Source organism: Pteropus medius, unplaced genomic scaffold, assembly GCF_902729225.1.
Source record: "Pteropus medius unplaced genomic scaffold, Ma_sr-lr_union100, whole genome shotgun sequence".
Lineage (NCBI taxonomy): Eukaryota > Metazoa > Chordata > Mammalia > Chiroptera > Pteropodidae > Pteropus > Pteropus medius.
Window position 1 is genome coordinate 18,936,915 of NW_024344240.1, and position 21,877 is coordinate 18,958,791.

General features: G+C 38.1%; 1 protein-coding gene across 12 annotated transcripts in view; it reads left to right on the forward strand.

The window, feature by feature from the left end:
• PLEKHG7 (pleckstrin homology and RhoGEF domain containing G7) overlaps nucleotides 1-21,877 on the forward strand; it is a 59,094-nt gene that overhangs the window by 12,389 nt on the left and 24,828 nt on the right. For 9 of the 12 annotated variants that reach the window (XM_039869037.1, XM_039869026.1, XM_039869032.1 and 6 more), the window contains exons 4-9: nucleotides 5,256-5,383; nucleotides 12,632-12,672; nucleotides 16,410-16,508; nucleotides 17,211-17,354; nucleotides 21,076-21,171; nucleotides 21,721-21,822. In XM_039869037.1, the coding sequence (XP_039724971.1) occupies nucleotides 5,256-5,383; nucleotides 12,632-12,672; nucleotides 16,410-16,508; nucleotides 17,211-17,354; nucleotides 21,076-21,171; nucleotides 21,721-21,822 (610 nt within the window). The remainder of the gene's footprint in view (nucleotides 1-5,255; nucleotides 5,384-12,631; nucleotides 12,673-16,409; nucleotides 16,509-17,210; nucleotides 17,355-21,075; nucleotides 21,172-21,720; nucleotides 21,823-21,877) is intronic. The other 3 variants (XM_039869027.1, XM_039869035.1, XM_039869028.1) reach the window with 2 other exon arrangements.

Sequence of the window (21,877 nt, forward strand, 5' to 3'; positions counted from 1 at the left end):
TTTTCTAGCTTAATCTCCCTCTGAGGAAATTTAGTATCAAAAAATTCTTTTCCCCACCCTCATCACGCAGAATTCCGCAACCCCATGTACACACCATTTTGTTTGAGGGAGATGGGTCAAAATTATAAATTTATTTCAATGATTGCTTTCAGTGGATATTCAATCCAGAACTGAACATAATGCTCCTGTGTGCATGCCATTTTTTCTAAGAAGTAATTCTAATATTGGGAACGACAAAAATAAGATACCAATTTGGGATCACCAACACCCCTCTTGACATGAAAACTAAATTCAAAGTCATTCTGAATTCATGCAATAATTTGCATTAATATTATTAATTCAACAATCTGAGCAACCCTGGCTGACACATATACGGGCTCCTTTTCAGAAATCTAGTCCAGTGCCATGCATGGGTGATGCAAGGGCAGGTTTTCTGCACCAATCCATGTCTCTTTATGTTATTATGTACAAATGTTCTTTCTTATTATTTTCCTAGGTATCCATATGGTTGCAACTCTAATTCTTGATATTTTTATTAAGCCATGCCCTCTTCTGACGAACTTAAAAGAGATCCCATTATGCCCTTCCAGGGCCATGCCCACCTTTCTAAAATGAGCATCCTGGTGTCAAAGCTCCGGCCCTGTGTGAGCCAGTTGTCTTCCCTCTGCTCCATACGTGCAAATCGAACTCCAAAATTTGATGTTTGTGCTTCTAAAGGGATGCCTTATGTTAAAGTTACCCCAGAAAAGGGAGAAATGTATAGGGATAATTTAACCCCCTTTTATGGAAAAGGGAGGACTCAAATTGCTTTTTGCTATTGTATATGCAATATAAATTGTTCATTCATATTCCAGAGTGGAAAAGCAATTTCATTTGAGAACTGTGTGTCTATCACTCTATAGATCAACATACCTATTTATTTAACAAGCTTATTTGAAAATACCTGCTTTATGTCAAGTTCTACATTAGGTGCTTAGATTCTGTGATATATAAGACACACCATGAGGCTTCGATGAAATCATTATAAAGACACTACATGGGGGTAGGAGAGGGAGGGAGAGAGAGTTGGCTCTCCCTGAGCAAGTTAGAAAGGACTCATGGAGGAAGAATCTAAACTGGAATTTAGAGAGGAATGTGAGTTCATCAGGCAGACAAAGTGGAGAAAGGCAGGAAGATAGGGACTACCAGAGACAAGATGTAGAGGTGCGATGCACAAGGTAAGTTTAAAGAACAGTGAAGAACTAGTTATTACTGGAGTACACGCTCTGCAGGAGTTCATGTTAGGAAATGACAGTGATGACTCTGGGTATGCAGGTTTGGTTATGGTTCCACTGGCTCAACAAATGTTTATGATCTAAACACAGGGATTGAGACCAGGAGCTAGGAGCTTAGGCTAAGAGGGGAGATAAGGCATGAATCTACAAAACTATCTTATGAAGGAAGATACTTTCGATGAAGGAGGACAACATCAGAGGAGTATTGCATTTCTTTGTGTTCAGTAATAAGAATGAATTGAGTACTAAAGGAGCACCCACTAACATGAATGATGATAGGACATGTTTCTTACACTGAAGGAGCTGGCAGTCTCTTGGAGTAAACAGACACATAAATTGAACATTAAATCATAATACATTCAGTAATCAATATAATGGCCTTTGCTGACAGCTTACTAAGTTCCAGACACTGATCCAAGTGCTTCATATTGATTATCTTTTTCCATCTTCACACAATAAATAGATGTGATTATTGTCTACATTTCACAAATGGGAAAGGCAAAGTCAGGGCCAGAGAGATTATTAACTTGCTTAATCAAGGTCACTCAGCTAAGATTAAAATCCAGGCAATTGACTACACATTCTTAACCACCACTGCAGAGAGCTACAGAAGCATGAATATAAACATATAAGCCAACCTAGACATGGTGGCTTAAGAAACTTGTCAGATTGTATAACATCTAAATTCAAGCTCAAAGTAGTAAACTTTTCCCCAAAGTTCACCTAAATTACATTTCTCATTCAAATTATTGTAACTTTTCCAATATCCTCTAGTCCCCAAAATACCAAATCTCATTGTATGCTTCTAGGGCCTTTATCAAGAAAAGTATGAAGTCTATGGGAAAGTTTTTAATATTTCTTCTCAGAGGACTTTTTCTTGTGGGCTCCCAATATTTTATGTTATCTAATATCTTTTGAATAGCACTCAAATTCTTGGCTGGATTTGTATTCCACTAATTCATAATGTGCCAGTCCCAATGTCCTGTATCCAAAATGATGAAACTAGAATTATATTTCTCAGTCAAATTACTGTAACTTTTCCAATTCCCATCTACTTTATCCCCCTCCATTTTTATAACCACCATGAATACTGACTGGGTTGGCAAATAATAGAAAAGGGAGAGTTATATGAAGTTGTAACTCTAATGGTATATTGTTATGAAACATCATCATAAGTAGGTGGTGAACAAGCCACAGGAGTGCAGAATGCAAAAATATGACCTTATTCTTAGAGATGCAAGTCCAAGATGGAGAGATTTGTGTCATTTTTCTGCAGGATAGCATTTGTCTGCAGGTAACAGAATCCAACTAGAACAACCTAAGCAAATAAAAGGTATTTCTCTTGTTACATGACCAGAGCCCAGGCCAGGGTAGATGTCAGCAACCTGCCAGGCTCCTGCTTTCCTGCTATTTCCTGTTCTTCCATTATTTTTGCAAGATTACTGGTATAATTTCAGATATGAAGCCACATTCAAGACAACAAGACAGGCAAAGGGCAAAAGGTAAAAGGACGAAGTTAACTAACTCTGTCCCCTTTGAAAAAGTTTCCCAGAAGCCACACCCTGTAATTTATGTTTTAATCTTATTGGCCAGATTTAAGTCACATGGCTTCTGCTAGCTACAAGAGTATCTGAGCAAGTAAATATATTAACTCAGCACATAACACCTCAAGCAAAGCAGGGTTTTGATAGTAAGAAAAATGGAGAGCATGCACATTGGGTTGGCTAGTAGCAGTGTCTGCAACATCACTCTAAAGTTTTCCAATAAAGAGAGAGAGAAAAAGAGTGGGGGGTGGGGGGTAAGAGCAGAGAAAGGACAGTCAAAACAGATTTTAAAACATCAGGAATACAGCTAATTGAATAAATTTGAGCCAATTTTATCTAAGTATTTCCCTTTTAAGTTACTTAGAAATGGAACTTGATCTCATGGAATGAGTAGGAGTTAGAAAGTCTTGGAGAGGGCAAAACATTCCCAGATAAGGCACCAAAGTGTGAAATATTTTGTGTGGGGATTACAATTTATTCCCTGTTTTCAGAGAATAAATTTCAAAGTAAGGAATATCAGGAGACAAATCATAGAAGGTTCACGTATATGCTTTAAAAAGTTTTTATCTGATACAAGATGAAAGGCCACTGAAGTGTTTGAAGCCAGGACGTACTAAGTCAGACTTGCATTTTAGATAACTCACATTTAGTGACTGGGTATAGGATGGAATCAAGAAGATAAAGCTAAAGGTGAATTAAAAAGTTAAGAGGCAACTGTGTTAGTACAGATGGAAGATGCCAAGGGCCTGATCTAGTGAGGATGCACAGCAGTGTACAAATAGGAGAAATCACTTCTTTGAGCATCAGGGGAGACTACTTGGAAGAAGCAAAACTTTATAACTAAAAATTAACTTTCTTTTATCCCTATGGCATCTACCTGCAGAGTCTCAGGCAGCCTTACTTTATATATTTGGTAAGAGTGTATGGGACATAGGCTATTCATTAATAGAAATTCCTAAATGACTTGTCCGACTGTTCACAAGTAAAACGATCTGGAAACACTTTAAGCAAAAGACTGAAAATTTGAAATAACCTTTAAAATCTAAAGGTAGGAAAGGCCTATATTAAAACACTTGTATCCTCAAAGTGAGTTGTTCTCCAGCTGTAGCAAGTATCTAGGGAGCTGGATAAAACTAAAGATGCAGACCTACTGGAGCAGCATCCCGAGGGTGGGTCTTGGAGATAGGTATAATAATAAATTCCACAAGATATTCTAATACACACCCAACCTTGCTCAACAGCATGATAGGCCTAACAGGGCATGACCAGGACCCCAGCATCAGATGTATTGACAAGAAAGAAGGCATGAGACCAAGGAATGTAAAATTATGAGGCAACAGATAAGAATGTAGGCAGAAAGGCCATTATTCATGCAGAAGGTCAAAGTGTGTAACTTGGCTACAAAGCATGGAGGATGTAAGCAGTAGGCAGGTGGGAAAATGAAAGTAGCAGAGAAAGGACTGGAACAGGGACTAATAGGGCTCCAGGCATGGCCTCTTTGTGGGGAAAGTGGGAGAGCTGCATGGCTGCATGGACAAAATTATAATATCCAATGTATAACAGACCCAAACTCTCAACTTTCAAGGCAATTCCATAACTACATTTTTGTTGATAAATTGAGATAAAACTCTTCTGTACATAAAGTACCTACATGATAAGCTATTTGTTGATTATAAAAAAAGAGAGAGAGAATTTAGGGATTACATTAGTGAATAAGTAGAGGGAATATCTCACTCCTCAGAAGAGACCAAAGGAATAGGTGAACAGCTCTGATGGGGAAGTTATGAAAATCTCTGAAATTTGATGTTATCAGTCAGGTTCCCAGGGTTCCTTACCCCTTTTTCTCCTTAGATATCACTTAGCATATGCCTTGTGGCTTTGAAGTTGCCCCACACTGTGCCTGATATGTCAACCATTAATTTTGTGAATATCCGACAGACAGGAAGTTTCTTGAAATGGGGTAGAGGAAAGAAGAAGGTAGATAGGCCTGTTTGCTAAGCTTTTCTAAAAAGAGTGCTCATTTTTCTCTAAAGAAAATAATAGTGGCTTTAAACAACCAGCTTCAGATCTCTAAGGGTGCTGGTGGTCATGACCATACATCCTGCTACCTCTGAGATTGTATACATAATTTGCAAAGCCTCTAGTGTTCTTCTAAGTCAGAACATGTCTAGTATTTTCAAGACCTGTTCTGCTGTGGATAGTCAGAATCATAAATGGTCAACATAGCTCAAAAAGGTATCAAGCGAACCTGTGGGAGGTATGTATCATTATAGCACTTCTGTGCCTGGAGCCTGGGGTGGCCTCCAAATGCTTCCTTAAAAACAAACATTAATCAGGCTTCCAGCCATCTCTTTCAAACGACCAGCGCTAGTCTGACTGATATACCTGCCTTCAAGTATGCTGGCTCTAAGACCTGTCTTCTGTCTCTTGAGCACAGGTTCTATGAGCGTAGACGGAGTTCTGTGGTGCTCAACTTACCTGGACTTGAGGTGTTCCCTGGGGACCTCCTGGTGTCAGATGGAGCTGCTGATTACCTGTGCCATCCACTTCTGCTGTTGAATTCAGGTCCCGTTTACTCAGCATACTTATAGTACATGCCTGCTATGGGAAGAATATTGTAATAAGAAGGGAAGATTTTCAAAATATTTAATGACAGATGAGTTAAAACAAATATCTCACCAATCAGGATAGGCATCATCCATGAGTTTCTGGAACCAGCTGAATACCACTCTGGTAATGGCCATTTCATTTACAGAGATGAACCAGGTATGAGCCTTCTTTCACAAGGTCATTTTGGCAAATAATTTGCCTCTGGTCCAGGACCAAGAACAAATATACCAGTGATGATTGCCATCTTGGAGCTAAATGCTTTCTCTGGGCATCTTCCCTTCCATTGTTGTAATATTACACTCCCATCCCACACCAGGCCATCAGCCTCACATTGGTATCTTCCAACCAGATGGTACCATGTGGAAACAGAGGTCCTGGTGACAGCAGATTATTGTCAGAGCAGATTAGAGAGAGACAGGATTTGGGATAAATCTGAATTTTGAATTCAGTTGTGAAAGAAAAGAACAATTGTGGTGTTTGGGGTACATTCCCCATGATTCTGAGGATAGCCTTTGAGAGCTAGAAGGAGACTTAAAGATTATCTATTTGGTAGTTTTGAACTGGTTTTGTTCTTGGCAGAGCCCTTTTGCAAAAGAATCTTTACTTGGAAATCCAGTGTATAAAATAGTTCAGGTGGGGTTGCAATGTTTGAAAATGGGGCAATTCCTGAATCTTCACCTCTAAGGCATCCCTAGAAATCTAGGACACCTGGCAACATGGTCGAAAAACCACCCAGCTCATTCTTCATTCACATATGTACAAAGTGAGAAAAGACAAGTGACTAGCTCTGCTATCAGCTGGTTTATCGGAGGAATGGAATCTGGGCCTCTGACTGTGAGTTCTGTGTGCTCTCCACCAGCCTGCGTCAACCACCCATGATATTGGCAGCTCTAGTCTTCTGCATGTGGAATGCAGAAACTACCAGTAAATAAATCATAGCTAAATTTGTAGAGCCATAACATGGGCTCCCAAAGGAGCAATATCTGTGAAGCTTCTCAGTGAGCCCAGAATCAATAAACTTTGGGGGATTCTGGGAAACATGGCAGAGTGAGAGATATCCTCAGATCTCTCCCCTTGAAACAAAAATAAGCTGAACGTCTAAAACTGAACAAAAAAACACCCAAACTGCATACCAGCATGTCTCAGCATGGGATCTGTGCATAAGAACTATCACAGGTCAGAACCCCGGGTGTCAGGTAGTGGACTAGGAGAAATAAATAAGCTGCCTCTCACAGCCTCCAGAGCTTCTTGCAGGAGGAGTGGGAGGGGTGAAGGTGTGATGACTTCCATGATCAGCTCTGCCTGGAAGTTCCGGGACCTCTATGCAGCCAGCAGCAGGGCCAAGTCATCAGGGCAGAAAGCAGAGAAGCGGGATGGGACAGCAGAGAAACAACAGTTGATTTTTACCAGCCCCGGTTGCAAAACCGAAGCTGAGCTGCAACCCCCAACCCCCAACCCAAAAGACTCCTCCTCCCACACCCTCCAAGACTGACCACCATGGAGCCCCAGGAGAATCTGAACAAAAGCTGCTAAGACTGAAGCTGCCTCTCACAGCCTCTGGAGCTCCCTGCAGGAAGAAGGGGAGAGGAGAAGGTATGGCAACTTCCCTGAACAGCCCTGCCTGGAAGTGCCGGGACTTCTACGCAGCTGACAGCAGGGCACAGTCATCAGGGCAGAAAGCAGAGAAGCAGGATGATTTTTACTGGCCCAAGTTGCAAAACCAAGGCTGAGCCACAGCCCCCAACTCACAACCCAGAGGGCACCTCCTCCCAAGACCAATCACCAAGACCAATCACCACGAAGCACCAGAGAAATTTGAGAAAACGCTACCAAAACTGTTGCTAACACTGACAGGGGCTGAAACTAAAAATAGCAAGTGTGATTAAATATCTACAAGAAAATTAAAAAAGACATTATTTAGGCTTTATATAAAGCAGGGTTCCAAAAGGCTTAGATGCCACCTACTGGAAACCAAAAGAAAAGTGCCTTCTTTGTAGCAGGCTAAGAGAGAGCTTTATATAATAAATCTTCTTTCTGGAAAAATGACATAATATACTTCCATTAATGCCCAGGCGGAGAAATAGTCCATTAAACACCATGAACAACCAAGGTGACAAGGCATCTCAGAAAGAAAGAGAAAAATCTCCATAAAATAAACTTACAGACATAAAAATATGTGACTTAAATGAAGGAGAATTCAGGATGGTACTTCTGAAAAAACTCAATGAGATCCAAAACAACTCAAATCAACAATTTCAAGAATTGTAAAAACAACTAAGAGAGCAGAGCAAGGAGATAGAAACCCTCAAAAGGAACCAAATAGAACTTCTGGAGATTAAAAACACACTGCAAAAGTTGAAAAATGAAATAGCAAGCTTGGGAAATAGAATCGACCAAATGGAAGAAAGGATCAGTGATATTGAAGACACAAATCTAGAAATAAATCAGAAGGAAGAAGAGAAAAACCAAAGAATGAAAAATAATGGAAGAGAAATACAAGAACTAGCTGATACCATCAGGAGAGGAAACATAAGAATAATGGGCATTATAGGAGGCGAGGAAAAGGAGCAGGGACTAGGAAGCATTTTCAGACAAATAGCAGACAAGAATTTCCCAAATCTAAGGAAAGAGCTGGAACTTGGAATTCAAGAAGTCAACAGAACACCCAATTATCTCAACCCAAAAAAGGCCTTCACCAAGACACATTGTATTAAAGTTATCAAAAATCAATGACAAAGACAGAATTTTCAGGGCAGCCAGGGAAAAGAAGATGGTAACTTAGAAAAGGAAAACTCATTAGATTATCATCAGACTTCTCAGTGCAAACCTTACAAGCCAGAAAGGAATGGAATCAAATATTTAAACTATTAAGTGAAAGAAACTACCAGCCTAGAATAATGTATCCAGCTAAGCTCTCCTTTAGATATTAAAGAGATATTAAGACCTTTCCGGACATAAAAAAATGGAGGGAATTCTCCACCATGAGGCCTGCACTGCAGGAAATTCTGAAAGGGATCAGCTCACCTAAAACAAAATAACAAAACAAAACAAATACATAATTAGGAGTAAAGTGAATTAGGAGCAAATAGAAGCAGAGGAGTGCAACCCTTATTAAGAACAGGGCATCATAAGCTTAAATAATAATAAGAGAATTGCTATAGCAAGACAGTAATGAAAGTTCACCATACATAGGGACAAATTGAGATAACAATGACTAAAAAGGGGAGGATTCAAAGGTCTAAACTCGCAAAGGGGAAAGGAGATAAGGCATGTGCACTAGAAAATGGATGACTATATACATATAACTATCTTTTTCATATTCATAATGGTAATCACACACCGAAGATTCAGAACTGAAGAATATAACATAAAACAAGAAGAATCAAAGGCAAAACCCACAAAAGCCAACCAAAATAAAGAAAACAGAAACACAAAGACAAGGAAGCAATGGAAACACCGAGCTACCAGAAAGCAAAAGATAAAATGGCTAAAAAAGACCTCATATTTCAATAATCTAAATGTAAATGACTAAATGTAAATGACTAAACTCACCAAATGGATCAAAAAACAAAACCCAACTATATGCTGCCTCTAGGAGACACATCTCAGCTCCAAAGACAAATATAGACACAAAATGAAAGGGTGGAAAATGATATTTTAAGCAAATGGCATTCAGAGAAAAACAGGAGTAGCAGTACTAATATCAGACGAAATAGACTTCAAAATTAAAAAATGTAAAGAAAGATACTGAGGGACACTTCATAATGATAAAGGGAATCATGCACCAAGAAGACATAACACTTATTAATATCTATGCTCCCAATTGGGGAGCCCCAAAATATGTAAAGCAATTATTAACAACTAAAGGAAGAAACAGACCAAAACACTATCATAGTAGGAGACCTAATACTTCACTGTCAGATATGGACAGAAATTTGGAAAGCCACCTGCAAAAGAATGAAACTAGACAGTTGTCTATCACCACACACCAAAATTAACTCAAAATGGAGTAAGGACCTGAATATAAGACCTGAAACAATAAAATGCATAGAAGAAAACATAGGAACAAAACTCAAGGACCTTGGACTTAAAGAGGATTTTATGAATTTGACTTCAAAAGCAAGGGAAGTAAAAGCAAAAGTAAATGAATGAGACCACATCAAACTACAAAGCTTCTGCTCAGCAAAAGAAACCATCAGCAAGGTAAAGAGACAACCATTCAAATGGGAAAATATATTTGCAAGCAACACCTCTGATAACAGCCTAATATCTAAAATATACAAAGAATTTATATGACTCAATTACAACAACAAAACAAATGATCCAATCAAAAAATGGGAAGTGGACCTGAACAGACACTTCTTCCTAGAGAAAATACAAATGGCCAACAAATATATGAAAAAGTGCTCAACATCACTAGCTATTAGGGAAATGCAAATCAAAACAACAATGAGATATGATCTCATACCTGTTAGAATAGCTATAATCAAAAGGACAAGTAATAACAAATGTTGGAAATGATGCAGAGAAAAAGGAACCCTCATACACTGCTGATGGGACTGCAAATTGGTACAGCCACTATGTACCAATATGGAAAACAGTATGGAGGTTCCTCAAAAAACTGAGAATTGATCTACTATATGATCCAGCAATCCTTCTACTGGGTATTTACCTCAAAGACTTGGAAACCTATATCCGAAAAGATATTTGCACACCAATGTTCATAGCAGCATTATTCACAGTGGCTAGAACATGGAAGCAACCGAAGTGTCCTATGATAGATGATTGGCTAAAGAAGCTGTGGTACATATATGCAATGGAATATTACTCAGCCATAAGAAGAGATGAGATACTGCCATTTATGACAATCTGAATGGACCTTGAGATAATCGTGCTAAGGGAAATAAGCCAGACAGAAAAAGTTGAAAATCACATGATATCATGTATATTGTGGGATATAAACCTAAAAGCAACAAATGAACAGGATAAACAGAGACTCAGGGACATGGACAATGGACTAGTGGTTACCAGAGGATAGGGAGTGGAGGAGGAGGGAAGACATAGACAGGGTAAAGGGGGTCAAATATAAAGGGGTTGGGGAGGGTGAAGTGAGTAAATGGCATCAAATATAAGGTAGCTGAAGGAAATTGGACTTTAGGTGGTAATCATACAATAGAATATATAGATGTCAAATTATAATGTACACCTGAAAATTATATAATTGTATTAACCAATGTTACCCCAATAAACTTAATTTAAAAAATTGCAAAATTAAAAAAAAAAACTTTGTTAATGGGGATAAATAAATAAAGTTTATGTAGTTCTTCCTTTTTTATAGATCCCTTCAACATCTGTTTTAGATGTCACAGCAGTCCGAATGAAGATCTACTATCTCAAATGATACAGTCACTCAAATGAACAAACCAAGAGAGACTGAGTGATCTATTCAATAACAAGCTGTAGAAATTAGAGCTGGTTCTAACCAAAGTATAACCTTAAGAGAAGTTAGTACATGTTCCACGATGCTTTGCAAAAGCTCTAAACAATTAAAGCATTGTTTCCCAAAGGCTGGTCCCAGATAAGCAGCTTCATCATTGCTTGGGAAATTGTCAGAAATGCAGATTCTGGGTTCCCACCCAGACCTTCTGAATTAGAAACTCTAGGGGTGGGGCCCAGTAATCTGTTTTTTAAAAGCCCTCTGGGTGATTCTGATGCCAGCTAAGGTTTGAGAACCATACTAAGGAACAGGTCATAACTGCTGTGTGCTGCTTCTAAATCAACTTTTTTTTTTTTAATTTAGTTGTTTGCCTAGCATCACAAGAGATACCACATAGTAAAATTTATGCAACATTCCCACCAAATCCCTTTTTGTCCTCTTCTTAAGGAGTTTAGAAGAAAACTCTCATATCCCCAAATCATGGTCTAATACAGTGCTGCCCAAGCTTTGATGTGCATAAGTCACTTATACATATTGTTGAAATAGAGATTCCGATTCAACAAAGCTTAACATTTAATATGGGTAATAAAAGATTATGGATTTAATAAAGACCCCTTTAAATCTTCTGAATATTTCTGGAGCTTTCCCAAGACCCTAAAATTATCCCCAAAGTTAGAAAAGCAGAGGAGAGAAATTTTTTAAGACCAGAGATCTCAATTAATCTGGTTCGAATTGCACATAATAATTTACTACCAAGCATTTGAGGGATAAGAGTAGTGGAACCAATCTAAAGAAGATTCCACCTAATATCCCCTTTAAAAAGATCAATAAGGTGGTCAGAGAGCGAGATCCGTTGGACAAATGCTTTCCAAGGACAGGTGCTTTCCAGTAGGAAAAGTCCCTCAAGCACATGCTTTATAGTAAATACTGCTCAAGTAATTGTCTCCATCTGATTAAAGTATTATGCAAAGTCTCCTGACGAACCTAACAGAAAGAGAGATACACCTATAAGACATCTATTTTGTATATCAAGTCATCAGAACATCTCACCTAAACCTAAGAGATGATTCCCAGCTTTTTCTTGGTAATAATACAAATAGATACAAATAACAAAAAAATCGAGAGTTCAGAATCTTATCTCTACTCCTAATCATCGAAACAATGTTATTGAATAATGACTTCCTTCTCAACTCAAAACAACTCCTAAGGACTACTTGGATGGCAGTTAATAGAGATAATAATAAACCCCCCACACGAACACTGGTCTGTGTTGATGTTCCCTTACTTCGGGGGTTTGGATTTACCCACACCTGGGACACCTGGGGATTATCAGGTTGATGCAGTCTTCAAATCTCAAATTTGGTCAGGCTAAATGCTGGGATGGTTTCTGGTAGAACACTATAATAATGAAGTCCTTTTAGCCCCAAAGTCCTTTGACCCTATTTTAAATTATTCAACATATTTATTACATTTTATAGATTTTTCCCTGAGTGATGGGGGAAAGAAAGCTAAACAACACTCTAGTCAAGAAACAGGACAATATCACCTTCAGGTAGCAATGGAACACCAACTTTTGATCGCACCATTGCTTCATTCACTCATCTGCATAAATATAAATATTTATTCTGGGCATTCTCAAGAAAAGGGATAGTAAAGCAGGACAAATTCTACTTTGCTCATTTAAAAAGCAGGTTTTTTAAAGCACTGCAATGATCTGTCACTAGTACTCAAAGTCTTAATATATTTTCTTTAATTTCACCCACCAGAATCCAAAAAGCCAAGATGGCCTTTCTCCAAGAGAGGAGTGGTGAGTGTTGTGCATTGTCATTTTTGTTTTAATTGCGACTCCTGTAGCTAAGCAAGAAATGGCTGAAGAGTCACTTTATCTTTGCATGATGGCAGATGACATGTGAAGTTAAATTATACCATCACATTCATAATGGTGGCTACAGAACATGCCAAATGAAGCCATTTTGTGCAATAAAATGGTACTAATTGCCAGTGGTTAATGAGCTCTGCAAAAAAAGAAGAAGGAAGAAGAAGAAGAAGAAGAAGAAGAAGAAGAAGAAGAAGAAGAAGAAGAAGAAGAAGAAGAAGAAGAAGAAGAAGAAGAAGAAGAAGAAGAAGCAATCTTAATATTGTGATGCTCTACAACTCCAAATTTATAACTTCATACAGCTTAAGAAACTGCTCACTCGATAAAGTAAACTTGATAAGTGTATACCCCAGTTTGCAGTCAGTACCGTGCATATTGGGAACACTGAAAATTTAATGAGGTATTACAGAAACAGATTCCACAAATACACTTCTATTTCTTGGAAAGCCAGTTGGATTAATCCTCGTGTTTCTTTTAATTCATTCTTAGTACCATCGATTATTAAAGAGTCATAAATTGACATCAGTGGTACCTGATTCTTTACTGCCTAGGATAAGAGTTAGCCACAGTGCAGCCTTTCCTCCAGGTATGCTGGGGGTAGAGGGAAGGAGCATTCCTGACCACAACCTGACTCTTCACTCTTCTTTTCTGGAGGAAGAGGAAGGACTGACTGTGTGTTCTCCCAGCAATACCAATTGCAATACGCACACACTGCAGCTATAGCAGGGCCTTATGGGTAGTTACTGTACTTCATTCTATTAAATATCTGTCCACATGGCCTCTCCAATCAGTTTATTATCAGTTGCTGACATCTACTTCAGAGGTATTGTTGACACACACATTGACAATTTTTAAGTACTGTAGCTAAATTAAAAGCTCTCTGAGGCATCCTAGCTGTTCCATTTATTTCCTCATCACAGCCTCCTTGTGAGGCTGGCATTATCACCAACCTTTTATAGGGAAGGATCTGAAGCTGAGAGAGGTGACTTCATTTGGGCAATGTCATAGAGCAGTAAGTGGAGCAGCTGGGATTGGAATCTCTGAGGGCTTTGTCCAACAGAACCTTCAAGGTAGGTGCCAAGCACAGGACTGGATACCTAAGATGCCAAGATGTCCATTATCATCTCACAATTGAGAAGGTTGGACCGACATGTAAATTAGAAAAAAAAAATTGTGATAAATGGCTTGCACAGTGTTGCAGGTTGGTAGGCAGTGGTCAAGATACACAAAGACAGAATAATTAGTGGAATAACAAAATGTTTCAGCCAACGAATATTCTCAGTAATGAAGAGCTATTCATTTTTTGAAGGTTCACTTTCATAAGGTCACAGTATATGGGTCCTTCAAATTAATGTCTATTTACTCCTTCATCCTTCTAGCCTTATTTATACTGTAATCCATATCTATGTAAATGATAATCCATATAAATATAACACACTGCTACATTGTTGTAATATGTTTTTCCAATCTCTTATAGGATTTTTCTTTTCTTACCTTTCTTGCTTCTCTCCTTCCTTTCTTCCCAACCAGCAATATCAATATTAGTAATAAAAGCAAGCACAGATATAATGTTTACCATGGTGTCAGGCACTGTTTCTATTTACATGTGTTCCTGTTTATGTGTGTCATAGTTTACATATGAAACTGAGGTTCAGAGAGGTTGAGTAGGTTGCCTGTGGTCACACAGCTTATAAGTGTCAGGGTAGGGATTTGTCCCCCTCAGTCCCAGGCCATCTGGCTCTGAGTCTGTTTTAGCCTCAACATTGAATTTCTCCTCCATCTGTGCTGCTCCTTAACCAGACCTGGACACTTCTCCCTCTTTTATCTCATCCGTGCTCTCAAAGATCTTGTCTGTTCTCATAGATTCAATGCCATCTCTTTGTCAACCACTCTAAAATGTGTATATTCACATTCATATATCATATATGTCCATTTTACTCTGTTTCCATGTCACCAGTGCCTACTATAAATTTCCATTCCACTCACATCTTAGTTACTAACTTTGAGACCCCAGAATTGACCGCGGCTTCTTACTCTTCTTCATTTTCCATATCCTCTCAAATATCCTTCAAATTTTCTCATGGTCTCTCCTTGCCAATGCCACCACAGTGGAAGCAACATTGTGCTTCCAATAATGTTGTTACTCTAATTTACTCTGAAGAGTTAATGTGATCTCAGAGAGGACCATGCTCTCCCTTCTCACTGGTGTATCCACCAAGCACTTTGGTCAGGAGGTTGGTAAGACCATTGAAAGCCACAGTGAGTGCCCTTCAAGAGAGAGGCTTAGTGCCCACATTCTCACAACTCCAACGAGGCTTCCATTGTCTCAGCTTCTCTATTTTCCAACTAGTTGCTGATATTTTTTAAATTTCTACATCATGCAGTCACTATGGTTTCAGACATCAACAAAAGGCATATGTCCCAGTTGTTGTAGGCAGTCCTCAACCTGCTCCAAGATTTCTTTGCTACTGTAGAAGCTAATGAGTCTCTAATAAGTTCTTCTCTTTCCGTGCCATAACCTTACCAGAGAAACCAGCCTCGGCCCTTTAGAATATTCTGAAAATATTATAGGATCTCCTTTCAGACGCATAGGCTGCTACCTACCCACAACGGCAGATAACCCCTGCCTTCTCTTGCTCACTAACATTAAGTTGAATAACTTCCACCAGACTGCTTAGATCCATGCCAGCATCCTGCATCCTGAGGCAATAGAACAAGTTAAAAAATTATTTGTGACAAAAATTTGTTTGAAATACAACCAAGACGACTTTAGAAAACCTTAAACATCATTATATGATAGCTTCTTTTTGGTTTAGGTGGTAAAGTGAACTCTTTAAATGGATAATTCATGATGTTGAAACAGAATATTGAATGAGTAAACAAAAAAGTCACAATTCATTAATTTTGAAAAGCGAGTTATGAAAGAATGTGCAAATATGACACCAGTAAAAATTAATTATACATACAATCAGAAAAAGGTTTTCAGTGCTTATCTGAGGATAGAGATTACAGGTAACTTTGATTTTCTTTATGTTTTTCTTTGTTTCTTAAATTTTCTGCAATAACCATATATTACCTTTATAATCAGAATTTTTTAAACTAACATCATTAAAAATAAAAACAATGACAAGAATAAATGGGTGGTTTCATTTTAAGGAAGCTAGACTTTCTAGCATATTCTAGTATTCTTTAGCAGAGAATTATTGTGTTTCTTCAACACTCTGGGCTTTACTCAGTAATCTAAATGAGGGATGGAACTAAGACATCCAAGGTACTTTCTGATGCTAAAGTCCTATAATTCTGTTTGGAAAAGTTAGAACTGTGAAGAATGTTATATGACCCCATGGAGTCGGTGTGAGACCCAGAGTCCACTTATTTACTATATAACTATTCCAAGCCTTGGATTCCCACCCCCACCCCCCGAGTAAAATGAGAAGTTTGGATCAGACATTCTCATCAGCTTCTGTCCTCCAGATCTGACATTCTGTGGTCCTGTGGGTCAGGCTGTAGCTGGGACATGGCTTTTCAACTGGTAGTGGCTTATAGACAAAATACGCAGTCTATTCTGATGTACGTTAGGGAATGAAAGTACAAAAGATGCTGAGGCTACCAAAGTCGTGTCATTAAAGAACTCATGTTTGAAAATCCTGTTTCTAATCATCTTCAAGCAGGGCAAAGACAAACACAAGCATATATCCGATCTGGAAAACTGCCTTTCCTCTGTGAAGATTACAGAGTTCAGAGACTATGAGTTCCACAGCCTTAAGGTAATCTCACAAATTGCTTACTGTTTGACATGGCTTCGTTTCTTGTTTTCATCATTAGTTTATTGCCTTTATTCATATAACAGCAAAGTGCAAGAGAGGAGTCTGGAGCTGGGCCAAATAAGATCTGCTCTCTCTAATACATACTGAAAACTCATGAAAGTCCTTTCATCTTAAATACAGCAATGGACATGAGAGGCCCTGTACAAATTTTGACAGTTATTACTCTTATTTACCTCAGGGCTCCAATTTCCTCATTCGAAAAATAAGTTAGTTTTGAGAAGACCATTTCTAAATGTCTCTCTAAACTTTAAAACTCTCATTTTATGATTCTTCAGGAGTTAATTGCAACAAACTTTGCCAGGGGAAGCTGGACCGAACTTCCCAGTTCTGTGTTTGGGGTTTTTTGCAATAAACTTGCAAAAGGCTCATGAAATTCTCAAGCATAATACAAAACGAGATCAATTTGAATTTCTTTTCATTTAAATTAAAAATAATATATGCCATGCATCCCAAAGCCACACAGCGAGAACTGTGATTTGGGCAGCCTGAGGAGCCACAGCCAAGAGGGACATGGGGGACCTGCAGCAGGAAACCGTGATTCAGGAATGCTTGTTCTTGCTGTATGGCAAATCAAAGCAAATGATGAACAGGGCAACCCAATGAAGCAGAAATGTTTTGTTCTTTCTTTTCTCCTATGTGCAGGATAAGACCTGGAATGAAGTCGTGGAAACACATCAAAAACTTCCCGTTGATCAATTAGACTTAAGAAAGCAGCAAGAGGCCGTGTGGGAACTTTTCACAAGTGAATGCACTTATTTCTTGGACCATTTGTTAGTTCTTAAGATGGTAATGCTGGGCTTAATTTTTGTAGTAGATGGAAAATGCTAATTTGATTTTGGGGGGATTTGTTTTCTGTTTTTATGCCAAAGAAAGAAAGCTGTCAGGGAGGGGCTTGGAGTTTCCCTTTTTCAGGAGATCTTAAAAAAACTTTACCTATTATCTACTACTTGGTTATCTCCTCATTATTTTCTTAAACATAGCCTCTCAGGATAGAATGTGATCTTCTAAGTAAACTAGTCCAACTCCTCATCTGATGTATGAATCTCTTCTGCTTATTCTTAGAGCCACCCTCAAGGCGCCATTCCATCACTGGTCAGCTTCCTCTTTTGAAGCTCTTTCTCCCTCATGAGCACTGCTAGGCAATTGCTTCTTATCAGTTGCAGGGCCAGTTAGAGATTTCCAGGCAGCCATCCACATCCAATTCTATGGGGTTGTATTAATATAGGGAAGAGGCATGTAAACTACACAAGTTTACCAAGTTGTATTTAGAGCCTGCAAGGTGCTACCAAAGCATAGGGAACTTACAGGCAAAGGAAGATTCCTGCTGAGATTACTAACAAACACAATGCATTTATGATGTCTGCCATGTAAATGGTGACCCTGAGGTTATGCAGTGCTGCAGCCCTGATCTGGTGAGGCTCTGAGCAGAGAATTCCTTATAGGAGAACCAGAGGGCAAGGAAGGGCAAGGAAGCAGCTGCCCTCCTGCCTCCCAAGACCATGGGGAAAAAGAGCCACATTGCTCCCAAGGTCGCCTCTACCCATAAGCACTTTTGAATCCTGGCTAGTCTTTTACACAAGAAAAAGCACTACATTGGGAGACCTGAGTTCAAGTCCTGGATCTGCCTCTGACTCACCATGTGACCTTAGAGAAGTCTAGTTCTGTTTTTCTTTTTTCCTCCCTGGCTCCTTGAGGGTCAGCTGCCATCACAAAGAACACAGTACTCTCTGGATCAGGAAGTTCATGACCAATAGACTACCTCAACGGAAATAAATGATCATCGGTGTCCTTTATCCTGGAAAGGCAACAGCACCTAACATAGAAGTTCAGGAAAAACTAGCCAAAATGTACAAAACCACACCAGATGTCATCTTTGTATTTGGATTCAGAACCCATTTTGGTGGTGGCAAGACAACTGAATTTGGCATAATTTATGATTCCTTGGATTATGCAAAGAAAAATGAACTCAAACATTGCAAGACATGGCCTATATGGGAATAAAAAGACCTCAAGAAAACAGCAAAAGGTACACAAGAACAGAATGAAAAAAGTTAGGGGGACTACAAAGGTCAATGTTGGTGCTGGCAAAGAGAAGGAGCAAAGATTCACCAGTGAATTTATCTCTGGTGATTTGAGTACATTTTTCATGAGAAGATTAATAAACTAAGAACTTTTATGTGAAAAAATAAAAAAGGAAAATCTAGTCCTCCATGCTATGTCCTAAACCAGGAGTTGGCAAACATTTTCTATAAAGGTCCAGATAGTAAATATTTTAGGCTTTGCAGGCCACGTGGTCTTCATTACAACTGCTCAGCTGCTTTGTAATTTATAAAGGAATGTGCATAGAAACCACGGATAATTTATAAAGGCATGTGCATAGCTGTGTTACAATAAAACATTATTTATGAAAATAGGTCGTGGGCCTGATTTATCCCACAGACTGTCATATGACAATCCCTGTTCTGTATAGAAAAGGGATGACAATACCATCTCTGGTTGTCTCATAACATCTGAACATTGTGATGATCAGATTAGTTTTCTTTGAGATCTAGCAAATGACATACAAATGTCAGTTATTATTTTCTGTAAGTAGTATTTAACGTCAGTCATAGCACTATGTACTTTAACAGCAAAATTTAAACCACAAAGACTCTCTGAGAAAATGGAAACTTAGAGAGTGTATCATTAGGATACAGAAAACTAGCTTTAAAAATACAGGATTTTATTGACCCACGTGACTGTAAAGTCCAGAAGTAGGCGAGATTTCAACATTTGTTTGATCAAGGACAATTTTTTTTTTCATCTCTCATTCCTGCCTTCCATGGCATCAGCCTCGTCTTTTGGCTGATGGCTGCTGTCCTTAAGCCCATGGAAGGAGAGAGGAAGAAAGAGAAAGAGAGGTCCTCTTTTCAGCATTTATAGCAAAAGTCTTGAATTCAATTCTGATTGAACTGGCTTAAGTCACATGCCCACTTCTGAACCAAATATTCTGATAAGAAAGAAATGTGCTAATTGGCTTAAGGAAATCAAGACATACCCTTGGGAGTAAGGCCTGCTTGCCACATGGCACGCCAAGGCCTGGGGAAGAGTAGATACGTGGGTCAAAACCAGGATGATGTTAGGGAAGAAAAGCGTTGAAAGTGCGGAGCGTGAACCCCCTGATCTATACTACCTCCTTTTCCCTAACAAATAGCATGGAACTCTCTGTTCCACTGTCAGCTGCTACAGACTTTTCAAACTAAAATTTTCTATTTAAAAAAAAGACCAATTTTAGTTTATTTTCCAAAGTCCTAATGTATTTATAGGATACATGTTTCTCTCTTTATACAATCAATATATTTCTCAAAGTTGCTTATAAATTAGAATATTTACAATTAGTAAATTCAAATACTAAAATAAGTATCTTGAAAGGCTCAATATTTTTTAACAATGGCAACATTTTCAGTAGAGAAAAGAATCTTATAGCAAAAAGACTGTTTTTTCTAAATTTTCTCAATTTATCTATAGTAATGACTTCTGTTTCTTATAGTTACATATCTTAAATGCTTGGATATTGACAACCAATACTATATAGATTTGGGAAAGCACTAAGTCAGTGGTTCTCAAAGTTTACTCCCTAGACCATCAGAATCACTTGGGAACTTGTTAGAAATGCATTTTCTCAGAATCCATCAGAGACCTACTGAATCAGAAACTCTGAGGGTGGAGTCTAGTAATCTCTGGTTTAACGAGGCTTCTCGGTGATTCTGAAGCAAGTTTGAGAACCATTCACTGCATGAATTAAGTAATATGAAAATGAGAATTGGAAAGTTTGTGGTCTAAAGTCCAGTCTTTTCACACTTAATATTCTTGAGATAATTGTTCCCTTTGAATGCTTCATCATATTTATGCAAAGTATTCCTATTTCGATAAATTGATTTCTCTTTAGTTTATAGAATGAGGGGAAGATTATCTGTGAGGATTGTAGTTCTTTCTTGAATTGCTGTATGAAAGCATCATATCAAGTATCAATAACGTAAAGACCCCCTTAATGTTTTTATTAATATTTAACGCTTTTATCCAAATCTAGATACCTTTCCAGTGATCAGCTTTTAACTCATTATTTCTCCGAAAGCAAAAGATATTTGGATCTTTTGCAGAGAAAAGAATAAATGAGAACTTAGCATGAATGTTTTGGTATCATTAGTGCGGTTGGCAAGAAGAGAACCTGTGAGATTTCTTTGACTCTGGGAGGCAGAGAAAGCCCATTTGAACAAATTATATTCGACAGGAATATTGTTGGGGAACCCATAAGCAATAACAACTTGATACAGAAGAGCACATTTCCCATATGTTCTACAGAGCTTAAATGTCATCATTTGTTTTTAGAAAAATTATTAAGCCTTAAAAATACCGATTTCTAGACTATTTGGTGAAGTTATACTAAGGAGGTTTATGCTTAATGTTCTTGCAAAAGCCAAGTTTCAAAATGGGAAAATAGAAAGTAATGTGCATTTATTTTTTTAAGATCTTCATGAATACATTAAAATATCTACAAACTCATGAATATCTCCTGGATGTGGATTTATGGAGACTTTTTGCAAACCTGGAGGAGTTAAGTCAGGTGAGCCAAAGTAGAAAGATGCCAGTAGATATGTTTTAAAATTCACCAGAGGATTGTAAAAATGCTTGCTTGTTCCATTCCTTTGGCTTGTATTTTGTACTGGAATACAGAATATGGTTTATTTCCCTTATAATTTTATGGGCAGGAGGTCAGGTTAATAAGAAAGAAATCTAAACATTCATTGACATCTTTCCAACAGATTGCAGATATCAGCTTACAGTAACATTTTTTATATTTCCTTGGTTGTTTAAGAAAGTAAACATATTCCTGAGATCTCCATCATCTTCATAAATGTTTATTCTCAAATGAATGTCCTTTTCTCACATGTATCTTTCCTCTAAAAAGGAAGAGAAAAGAGATTCCAAAATAAATTTATTTAAAAAAATTTATAAGAAAATATATATTGAAAAAGAAAATAAATCTGAATTTTGTCAGAAGATAAATTTGAAATGAAAAACATCTGTAAGAATGATATTTAAAGTTCATCAAATATTTATTCCTTACCCCTGGCTGTGTGCCTACTCTTGTGTTCTTTCCTTCTGACCCTAGACAAGCTTTGGTTTTGTGACCAGTCTTTTTGCCATCATCAAGGAGTATGTCGATGCTTCTGAGACTTCATCGTCCATGGACTTCATTTCCGTGCTCACGAAGGTAAAATCCTCCTGAGATCTCAGCTTTGTGTAATAAATTCACCTGCTCCCAGGAT